This window comes from Salvelinus fontinalis, unplaced genomic scaffold (genome assembly GCF_029448725.1).
Source record: "Salvelinus fontinalis isolate EN_2023a unplaced genomic scaffold, ASM2944872v1 scaffold_0488, whole genome shotgun sequence".
NCBI lineage: Eukaryota > Metazoa > Chordata > Actinopteri > Salmoniformes > Salmonidae > Salvelinus > Salvelinus fontinalis.
In genome coordinates this window covers 92,501-104,699 of record NW_026600697.1, presented here as the reverse complement: position 1 = coordinate 104,699, position 12,199 = coordinate 92,501, and the positions used below count along the sequence as shown (strand labels likewise).

At 41.0% G+C, this 12,199-nt stretch overlaps 1 protein-coding gene across 4 annotated transcripts in view; it reads right to left on the bottom strand.

Moving 5' to 3' along the window:
- Window positions 1-12,199, bottom strand: part of LOC129846245 (synaptojanin-2-binding protein-like) — an 80,902-nt gene that overhangs the window by 40,774 nt on the left and 27,929 nt on the right. For 3 of the 4 annotated variants that reach the window (XM_055914252.1, XM_055914254.1, XM_055914251.1), the window contains exon 2: window positions 1,041-1,114. In XM_055914252.1, the coding sequence (XP_055770227.1) occupies window positions 1,041-1,114 (74 nt within the window). Of the gene's footprint in view, window positions 1-1,040; window positions 1,115-7,744; window positions 7,986-12,199 lie in introns of those variants that run through there. The other variant, XM_055914253.1, reaches the window with a different exon arrangement.

Sequence of the window (12,199 nt, the reverse complement as noted above, 5' to 3'; positions counted from 1 at the left end):
TAGACCATGTCTCTGTGATCTATATAGACAGGTTAAACCTACAGTATAAATCCAGTACTCATAGATCTGTGACAGGTTAACCTACAGTATAGATCCAGTACTCATAGATCTGTGACAGGTTAACCTACAGTATAGATCCAGTACTCATAGATCTGTGACAGGTTAACCTACAGTATAGATCCAGTACTCATAGATCTGTGACAGGTTAACCTACAGTATAGATCCAGTACTCACAGACCTGTGACAGGTTAACCTACAGTATAGATCCAGTACTCATAGATCTGTGACAGGTTAACCTACAGTATAGATCCAGTACTCACAGACCTGTGACAGGTTAACCTACAGTATAGATACAGAACACATAGATCTGTGACAGGTTAACCTACAGTATAGATCCAGTACTCATAGATCTGTGACAGGTTAACCTACAGTATAGATCCAGTACTAACAGAACATGGAAGGGACATGTGTTCATCACTATCAGCAGACTAACAGAACATGGAAGAGACATGTGTTCATCACTATCAGCAGACTAACAGAACATGGAAGAGACATGTGTTCATCACTATCAGCAGACTAACAGAACATGGAAGAGACATGTGTTCATCACTATCAGCAGACTAACAGAACATGGAAGGGACATGTGTTCATCACTATCCAGCAGACAGTCAGTAAATAGAATGTGTTCTAGACTTTTCCAGTCCAGTCTTTCCCAGTCCAGAAATTTTCGTCAAAATGTGAGTATACCCACTTCTCCAAGCACCACTACACCACTGGTCAGTACTGTAGCTAGCTGAGTGTGTTGTGGGATAGAATGTGTTAGGTTGTGAGTGTGTTGTGAGTGTGTTTTGGGATAGAATGTGTTAGGTTGTGAGTGTGTTCTATAATAGAATGTGTTAGGTTGTGAGTGTGTTCTATAATAGAATGTGTTAGGTTGTGAGTGTGTTCTATAATAGAATGTGTTAGGTTGTGAGTGTGTTCTATAATAGAATGTGTTAGGTTGTGAGTGTGTTCTATAATAGAATGTGTTACAGACTTACCCAGTCCATTCTCACAATCAGTAAATTCTATTTCATGAACGGCACGATCCACCCCATACGGACCCATTAGTGTCCTAGAGGAGAGGAGAGGAGAGGAGAGGAGAGGAGAGGAGAGGAGAGGAGAGGAGAGGAGAGGAGAGGAGAGGAGAGGAGAGGAGAGGAGAGGAGAGGAGAGGAGAGGAGAGGAGAGGAGAGGAGAGGAGAGGAGAGGAGAGGAGAGGAGAGGAGAGGAGAGGAGAGGAGAGGAGAGGAGAGGAGAGGAGAGGAGAGGAGAGGAGAGGAGAGGAGAGGAGAGGAGAGGAGAGGAGAGGGGGAAGAGAAAATGAAAGAAAGTGAATCACCAACATCAGCTTTACATTGATTATCCAAGGTTTGATAACAAAGAAACTAACTAATTGACCATACCCCAGAGCAGTAACCAATATACATCTCCATTATACACTACACACATTTCCTGGTTTCACAGATTCCAGAACACCACCAGGCCACTAGAGCATCATTAAACTGGTGCAGGTTTACCATAGGGCTATATTTGATTTTTTTTCTCTAAATATTAGCGCTGGCTGTAGCGCTACAGGTCTGGGGATGTGTCAGAGATATGTTTTGCTATTTTCATAGCGGGAATTATGAGTGCAAGACCGGGACGTGGGACGAAAGGGCTGAGCTTTGATGAGTAAATAAATTGTAGGTGTGTCGATGCTTGGCCCCTCACTGGCCAATCAGAACATGGATTAAATTGAGATGTTGTGTCACTGATCTACACACAAATCCCCATAATGTCAAAGTGGAATTACGTTTTTAGAAATGTTTATAAATTCATTAAAAATGAAAAGAATAAATGTCTTGAGTCAATAACCCAATAAACACTTCGTTATATCAAGCCTAAATAAGCTCAGGGGTAAACATTTGCTTAACAAGTCACATAATAATTTGCATGGACTCAGTCAGTGTACAATAATTACATTTGAATGACTAACCCATCTCTGTACCCCCCACATACAATTATCTATAAGGTCCCTCAGTTGAGCAGTGAATTTCAAGCACAGATTCAACCACAAATATCAGGGAGGTTTTCCAAAGCCTCACAAAGGGCACCTACATTATTAGTAGATGGGTAAAAAAAAAAAAAGGAGACATTGAATATCCCTTTGAGCATGGTGAAGTTATTAATTACACTTTGGATGGTGTATCAATACACCCAGTCCCTACAAAGATATCCTTCCTAACTCAGTTGCCGGAGAGGAAGGAAACCGCTCAGGGATTTCACCATGAGGTCAATGGTGACTTTAAAACAGTTACAGAGTTTAATGGCTGTGATAGGTGAAAACTGGGGCTGGATCAGCAACATCGTAGTTACTCCACAATACTAATACAAATATTACAAACATGCATCATGTCTGCAATAAGGCACAAAAAAAGTACTGCAAAAAATATGGCAAATAAATTAACTTTTTTTCCTGAATACAAAGCCTTATTTTTGGGGCAAAACCAACACAACACATCAATGTGTAGCACTCTTCGTGGTGGTGGTGGCTGCATCATATTCTTTACTTTACTTTCTTAAGTAAATATGTTCTTACCTCTATTTCTTGAACTGCATTGTTGGTTAAGTAAGCATTTCATGGTAAGGTCTACTACACCTGTTGTATGTGACAAATATAATCTGATTTGATTCATGTGTATACTGATCTTCGGTAAGGACTAGGGGTTTTCTTTAGGTTTAAAAATAAATGGAATAGAGATAAGCACAGTGCAAAATCCTTAAGGAAAACCGGGTACTGTCTGTCTGCTTTCCAACAGACACAAATTCACCTGTTTCTCTATTGGCCTTTTGTTCTCTACTCTGTAACTTTCTCAATGATCATGATTCACGATTCATTCAGAATAAAATCATGGCAGCATCCTCCTTCATTTAGAAGTGGTATATTGAGCAAACAATATACCTCAGTATTTTAATTATTTATTTTATTTCATCTTTATCAAGAGTGTCAATAATGATGGAGCTGACTGTATCTACAGTATATCATGCAAAAACTATCAAAGAAAAAACGACAAAGTATTTAACCTATTTCCATGGAGTATATTCATACACAAACTATGACTGACACAGTAAAGTATTTCTCATTGTGGTGTTCTTGAGGTGTTCTATGGGGTTATTGTATGTTTTGGTAGAGATGGTATAGAGCTGCTGTGTGAACCATGGAGGTACTGGTAAGCAATGACAATCTGCACTGTCTGCACAATCTCTCGGGGTATGGGATCTAGCCTTCTGATTCAGCCCCCCGGGGCAGTGGGGAATATCAATATTTCAGCGTGAGCGGCTCCATGGACACGTCACAGAGGATTTCTGTCACTAAGACAATGAGAGGTTGACGTAAGTACAAATGAACCAAGCAAGCCACTGCTATTAGAGGGTTGAGTATTGAAGTCATAGGTGAACGTAGGTAGACCAAACGTTGGCTTTAGGGAGAGAATGTGATTGTTTGGAAAGAAGGAAGTCATAAGGAGGAATGTGTTCTTTAGGAGAGCACTGAGAAGAAGAACAAACAGTCGTTTTGTGTTGATGAATGGTAGAGTACTTCTGGTAGTATGTAAGTCTAATAGAGGACCTTTACCTGATGAAGATAAACCTCATCACAATGACCTACTATAGGTCTACTGCAGGTTGTATTATCTAGTCAGGCCTAATAGAGGACCTTTATGAAGATAAACCTCATCACAATGACCTACTATTGGTCTACTGCAGGTTGTATTATCTATTCAGGCCTAATAGAGGACCTTTACCTGATGAAGATAAACCTCATCACAATGACCTACTATAGGTCTACTGCAGATTGTATTATCTATTCAGGCCTAATAGAGGACCTTTATGAAGATAAACCTCATCACAATGACCTACTATAGGCCTACTGCAGATTGTATTATCTATTCAGGCCTAATAGAGGACCTTTATGAAGATAAACCTCATCACAATGACCTACTATAGGCCTACTGCAGGTTGTATTATCTATTCAGGCCTAATAGAGGACCTTTATGAAGATAAACCTCATCACAATGACCTACTATAGGCCTACTGCAGGTTGTATTATCTATTCAGGCCTAATAGAGGACCTTTATGAAGATAAACCTCATCACAATGACCTACTATAGGTCTACTGCAGGTTGTATTATCTAGTCAGGCCAGTCAGGCCATACCGCTCAGGAAGGAGACGCGTTCTAGAGAGACAGAACGTACTTTGGTGCGAAAAGTTCAAATCAATCCCAGAACAACAGCAAAGGACCTTGTGAAGATGCTGGAGGAAACAGCTACAAAAGTATCTATATCCACAGTAAAACGAGTCCTACATCAACATAACCTAGAAAGTCTGCTCAGCAAGGAAGAAGCCACTGCTCCAAAACCGCCATAAAAAAGTCAGACTACGGTTTGCAACTACACATGGGAACAAAGATCGTACTTTTTGGAGAAATGTCTTCTGGTCTGATGAAACAAAAATAGAACTGTTTGGTCATAAAGACCATTGCTATGTTTGGAGGAAAAAGGGGGAGGCTTGCAAGCTGAAGAACACCATCCCAACCGTGAAGCACGGAGGTGGCACTATCATGTTGTGGGGGTGCTTTGCTGCAGGAGGGACTGGTACACTTGACAAAATAGATGGCATCATGAGGCAGGAAAATGATGTAGATATATTGAAGCAACATCTCAAGACATCAGTCAGGAAGTTAAAGCTTGGTCGCAAATGGGGTCTTACAAATGGACAATGACCCCAAGCATACTTCCAAAGTTGTGGCAAAATGGCTTAAGGACAACAAAGTCAAGGTATTGGAGTGGCCATCACAAAGCCCTGACCTCAATCCCATAGAAAATGTGTGGGCAGAACTGAAGAAGCATGTGCGAGCAAGGAGGCCTACAAACCTAACTCAGTTACACCAGCTCTGTCAGGAGGAATGGGCCAAAATTCACCCAACTTATTGTGGAAAGCTACCCGAAACGTTTGACCCAAGTTAAACAATTTAAAGGCAATGCTCCCAAATACTAATTGAGTGTATGCAAACTTCTGACCCACTGGGAATGTGATGAAAGAAATTAAAGCTGAAATAAATCATTCTCTCTAATATTATTCTGACATTTCACATTCTTAAAATAAAGTGGTGATCCTAACTGACCTAAGACAGGGCATTTTTACTAGGATTAATTATCAGGAATGAAAAACGGTGTATGTAAACTTCTGACTTCAACTGTAGATACAAACATACAAGACACTGAACCATCTGGTAATAAGCATACAGCATAGATACAAATATACTAGACACTGATCCATCATTCTACTTCTATGATATTCAGAGAAGGAGGGGAATCCCTATGGTTCCCAAACATTGTTGGTCTACTACAGATTCTCTCCAACCCTGTCCCTGGAGAGCTTACCTCCTGTTGGTTTTAACTCCAACCCTGTTCCTAGAAAGCCACCCTCCTGTAGGTTTACACTCCAACCCTGTTCCTAGAGCTACCCTGCTATAGGTTTACACTCCAACCCTGTTCCTGGAGAGCCACCCTCCTGTAGGTTTACACTCCAACCCTGTTCCTAGAGCTACCCTGCTATAGGTTTTAACTTCAACCCTGTTCCTGGAGCTACCCTCCTGTAGGTTTACACTCCAACCCTGTTCCTAGAAAGCTACCCTCCTGTAGGTTTACACTCCAACCCTGTTCCTAGAGCTACCCTGCTATAGGTTTACACTCCAACCCTGTTCCTGGAGAGCCACCATCCTGTAGGTTTACACTCCAACCCTGTTCCTAGAAAGCTACCCTCCTGTAGGTTTACACTCCAACCCTGTTCCTAGAGCTACCCTGCTATAGGTTTACACTCCAACCCTGTTCCTGGAGAGCCACCATCCTGTAGGTTTCACGGACAGCAGCTCTCCAGGAACAGGGTTGGAGAGCCCTGGTCTACTATGAACCAAATTGTTAACCCTTGTTACACCACTGTGACCCAACTGATAAACCAAACACTATCTGTAGCCTCCAAATCACAACCCAAATCAACACAGAAACAAAGCAGATTTGCCTTTGTCCATTGACTAGAAAGCTGTCTGAAAATCATCTGAGAGAGGAGTGCAACACGGTACACTAATCACACAGCAGAAGACATGGACAGATCCTCTACTTCTCTGATGTCCACAGCAGCAGCGTTATTATATTGGTTGAATGGTTCTTCCCACATGTTTTGGATCTGCTGTATGTCACAACAAAAGTGATTTAATATTCCTTGTGGAACTTTGACCCATAGTAATAAAACCAAACAATATCACCAGCCAATATCTTTAACCAGAACCCATGGCTTCAGACTCAATCCAGTATCAACTAATGTAGCTGTGGCCCATCATTGGAGTCCAAACGCACCATTTAGGAAACCATTTGTTGTATTATTGCCACCAATCCCTCTCTACTCTGGCTATATTTTCTATTTTGTCTATTCTCTCTGTGAAATCAGCTCGTATTGGCACCAGGACTGCAAAGTAAACACGTTGAACAGCCTTGCCAAATTCCCCACTAATTCTCCTTTCAACGTTTTCATTTGGAGATTTGGGGTAGTTAAGACTAAAATCCTGACTTCCTGGTTCTGTTTCAAGTCAGATTGGACTAACCGTTATTACATAGCAAATGTCTAACAGAGGGTCAAAATAATACAATAATACTGGGTTTTGGCATTAACTTCCCAAATGCATCCATAACAGGCTACAATGTAGTGTAATAATACCTCAATACATGCTGTGGTGTTATAACAAGCTGGCAGGGAGAGATTGGTGCTGTGTATGTGTGTGGTCTTCACAACTAACCAACCCTATTCCATCTCCCTGCATCATTGCCCACATGGCGAGATGGAGAGGGGTGCGTGGCTGACCGGATGAGCTGTGTAGGCTACACTCAAATTACAGTGTAGTTTATTGTATCCTCGTTATGAAAATACACTAAAGATAGGCTACACACTGGGTAAAATACACTAAAGATAGACTACACACTGGGTAAAATACACTAAAGATAGACTACACACTGGGTAAAATACACTAAAGATAGACTACACACTGGGTAAAATACACTAAAGATAGACTACACACTGGGTAAAATACACTAAAGATAGACTACACACTGGGTAAAATACACTAAAGATAGACTACACACTGGGTAAAATACATAACTAGTATTACATTTGTTCTTTATCAACAACAATTTAGCGGCGCAACACAACTCCAAACATTATTGGAATTGATCAAACCTGCAAAAAAAATTGTATCTTTCTAATACATTCGGTTTGACTACATTATATATTGTGTTCACAACAAAAAAGGGGATATATTCTACAGTGAATTGCACTATCGAAACAGAATTTGTTATCTATCGGGCATCTGCGGTGGAGATTTACAATCCTCTGAACATGTCCACATGCTCGCGAGAAACGGATAGCAGCTTAGAAACGCACGAATCACAGGCGCGCTTTAAAATCTGTTTTTCAATAAATTGACAGCCTGAACCAGACGAAACAAATTACATTCTGGTCATCAACTGTTTCAATAATAGACTAGTATTCCTATATTTAAAAAAAAAACGTGGGCAAGGGTTCAAGAAGGTAAAAAGCGTCTTTGTAAAGCACATCACCATTCTGTCATAAACACCTGCTCCGCTCCCTCTTCCTCTCTTCACGGGAATTTACCTGCTAATGATAACTGCTCCTTTGTACATGACAGAAAACGTTGGCATATTGACTCCAATAGTTAAGTCGACCGTCGGTCGGTCGGTCGGTCGCCAGGCAACGTTGAATTCTATTTCATCCCCCCTTCCGGAGTCCACCAAAGCCCGCGCTCTCAGCCGCTCAGCGCGCAGGGGTCTTCCTTTCGCTCGAGCCACATGATCATCTGCCTGCAGCCCTCTAATTCCGCGCGCAGTTAACGGATAGTCGTTCCAACGTTCTAAAACGTCACCAACTTCAACAGGTTAAAAACATTTCTCTTTATGGCCCTTCTCTTCTCTTACGGAATGAAACGGTAGACAGCAAAACCAAAAAGGAAATAAGTACATTTTCTAGTAGGCTACTCAGAAATTATTATTACATATTTTTATCGTTGTTTGGTCAGTCTGGAGGTTTGTTTAAAGAATTTGTTGGCATATGTATGAACAGCTGTAGCCCAGCTTCTGTAGGGACATTTGGTTGCTTTTACAGGAGCCGCCCGACATAGGCCTGGACCAGAGACACTCTGAGGCCTGATAGGGTTGGATAAGGACTAAGCCTGTCACAAATTGCTTTATATGGCTCTTATTTTGCATTAACCGCCTGCAGTCTGTCCAATTGTGAGCCTTTTGTTGCATAGAGTTGCATAAACACAACATGTCCCTGGTCCAGACAACTCTAAGTTTCGGTTTGCTGTTTGGAAAAACATAACATTTGGCTGACTAACAATAAAACCAGGTGGGGGACTGACGTTTTATCCAACTAAAGTCCTTCTCACTTCATTTGGACGCAAACATTTAATCTCTTGAGACATTAGTTCCATTGATATTACTTATAAACTAGAGTAGTGATGTGATCCGTGGTGCATCTGTGTTTGTGTGTGTGTGTGTGCCTGTTCAGTTGTGTTGTACACGTGTCTGTCCATCCGTCTGTCTGTCTGCACACATGATCATGTTTGTCTGTAGATGTGTGTGTGTTTCTGTGTGTTATCCTGTTCTGAGAATCCTGCCCTGAGAGCACTTCCTGTCTCTCTCTCTGTGATCCAGTCAGTCTGGACTATTAATTAGGTAATAACAGGATTATAATTTGTACACAGCTCTATGTTGAGTCCACAACACAACTCAACACAATACAACACTATACAATACAACATAACACAACACAACACTATACAATACAACATAACACAACACAACACAAAAAGAGAGAAAGCATGGGACAGAGAGAATCAGAGAATAAGAGAAGTACTATTGAACAGTCATCTAGCCTAACTCTCTGAGAAAGGAGAGTAAAGTCTGGTGATACAGGACAGTAAAGTCTTTGGTGATACAGAACAGTAAAGTCTGGTGATAAAGGACAGTAAAGTCTTTGGTGATACAGGACAGTAAAGTCTGGTGATACAGGACAGTAAAGTCTTTGGTGATACAGGACAGTAAAGTCTGGTGATAAAGGACAGTAAAGTATTTGGTGATACAGGACAGTAAAGTCTGGTGATAAAGGACAGTAAAGTCTTTGGTGATAAAGGACAGTAAAGTCTTTGGTGATGCAGGACAGTAAAGTCTGGTGATACAGGACAGTAAAGTCTTTGGTGATACAGGATAGTAAAGTCTGGTGATACAGGACAGTAACGTTTGGTGATACCAACAAGTAAAGTCTTTGGTGATACAGGACAGTAAAGTCTGGTGATACAGGACAGTAAAGTCTTTGGTGATACAGGATAGTAAAGTCTGGTGATACAGGATAGTAAAGTCTGGTGATACAGGACAGTAACGTTTGGTGATACCAACAAGTAAAGTCTTTGGTGATACAGGATAGTAAAGTCTGGTGATACAGGACAGTAAAGTTTGGTGATACCAACAAGTAAAGTATTTGGTGATGCAGGACAGTAAAGTCTGGTGATACAGGACAGTAAAGTCTTTGGTGAAACAGGATAGTAAAGTCTGGTGATACAGGACAGTAAAGTTTGGTGATACCAACAAGTAAAGTCTTTGGTGATACAGGACAGTAAAGTCTGGTGATACAGGACAGTAAAGTCTTTGGTGATACAGGATAGTAAAGTTTGGTGATACCAACAAGTAAAGTCTTTGGTGATACAGGATAGTAAAGTCTGGTGATACAGGACAGTAAAGTTTGGTGATACCAACAAGTAAAGTCTTTGGTGATACAGGACAGTAAAGTCTGGTGATACAGGACAGTAAAGTATTTGGTGATACAGGACAGTAAAGTCTGGTGATACAGGAGAGTAAAGTCTAGTGATACAGGACAGTAAAGTTTGGTGATACCAACAAGTAAAGTCTTTGGTGATACAGGACAGTAAAGTCTGGTGATACAGGACAGTAAAGTCTTTGGTGAAACAGGATAGTAAAGTCTGGTGATACAGGACAGTAAAGTTTGGTGATACCAACAAGTAAAGTCTTTGGTGATACAGGACAGTAAAGTCTGGTGATACAGGACAGTAAAGTCTTTGGTGATACAGGATAGTAAAGTTTGGTGATACCAACAAGTAAAGTCTTTGGTGATACAGGATAGTAAAGTCTGGTGATACAGGACAGTAAAGTTTGGTGATACCAACAAGTAAAGTCTTTGGTGATACAGGACAGTAAAGTCTGGTGATACAGGACAGTAAAGTATTTGGTGATACAGGACAGTAAAGTCTGGTGATACAGGAGAGTAAAGTCTAGTGATACAGGACAGTAAAGTTTGGTGATACCAACAAGTAAAGTCTTTGGTGATACAGGACAGTAAAGTCTGGTGATACAGGACAGTAAAGTCTTTGGTGATGCAGGACAGTAAAGTCTTTGGTGATACAGGATAGTAAAGTCTGGTGATACAGGACAGTAAAGTTTGGTGATACCAACAAGTAAAGTCTTTGGTGATACAGGATAGTAAAGTCTGGTGATACAGGACAGTAAAGTTTGGTGATACCAACAAGTAAAGTCTTTGGTGATACGGGACAGTAAAGTCTGGTGATACAGGACAGTAAAGTATTTGGTGATACAGGACAGTAAAGTCTGGTGATACAGGACAGTAAAGTCTTTGGTGATGCAGGACAGTAAAGTCTTTGGTGATACAGGATAGTAAAGTCTGGTGATACAGGACAGTAAAGTTTGGTGATACCAACAAGTAAAGTCTTTGGTGATACAGGATAGTAAAGTCTGGTGATACAGGACAGTAAAGTTTGGTGATACCAACAAGTAAAGTCTTTGGTGATACAGGACAGTAAAGTCTGGTGATACAGGACAGTAAAGTATTTGGTGATACAGGACAGTAAAGTCTGGTGATACAGGACAGTAAAGTCTTTGGTGATGCAGGACAGTAAAGTCTTTGGTGATACAGGATAGTAAAGTCTGGTGATACAGGACAGTAAAGTTTGGTGATACCAACAAGTAAAGTCTTTGGTGATACAGCACAGTAAAGTCTGGTGATACAGGACAGTAAAGTCTTTGGTGATACAGGACAGTAAAGTCTGGTCATAAAGGACAGTAAAGTATTTGGTGATACAGGACAGTAAAGTCTGGTGATAAAGGACAGTAAAATATTTGGTGATACAGGACAGTAAAGTCTTTGGTGATAAAGGATAGTAAAGTCTTTGGTGATACAGGACAGTAAAGTCTTTGGTGATACAGGACAGTAAAGTCTTTGGTGATACAGGATTGTAAAGTCTTTGGTGATACAGGACAGTAAAGTCTTTGGTGATAAAGGACAGTAAAGTCTGGTGATACAGGACAGTAAAGTCTGGTGATACAGGACAGTAAAGCCTGGTGATAAAGGACAGGAAAGTATTTGGTGATTCAGGACAGTAAAGTCTTTGGTGATACAGGATAGTAAAGTCTGTTGATACACGACAGTAAAGTCTGGTGATAAAGGACAGTAAAGTCTTTGGTGATACAGGACAGTAAAGTCTGATGATAAAGGACAGTAAAGTCTTTGGTGATACAGGACAGTAAAGTCTTTGGTGATACAGGACAGTAAAGTCTGGTGATAAAGGACAGTAAAGTTTTTGGTGATAAAGGACAGTAAAGTCTTTGGTGATACAGGACAGTAAAGTCTGGTGATACAGGACAGTAAAGTCTGGTGATACAGGACAGTAAAGCCTGGTGATACAGGACATTAACATCTTTGGTGATAAAGGACAGTAAAGTCTTTCGTGATACAGGACAGACAAGACATTAGTAGGGAGTGCCTTGCTGTTGAAACAGCTCAGTGGGGGTTTACTGAAAACCCCGGAGTTCCTTGCTGGCTACACAGCACAGTGGGGGTTTACTTAAAACCCTGGAGTGCCTTGCTGGCTACACAGCACAGTGGGGGTTTACTTAAAACCTCAGAGTGCCTTGCTGGTGAAACAGCACAGTGGGGGTTTACTTAAAACCCCGGAGTGCCTTGCTGGTGAAACAGCACAGTGGGGGTTTACTTAAAACCCCAGAGTGCCTTGCTGGTGAA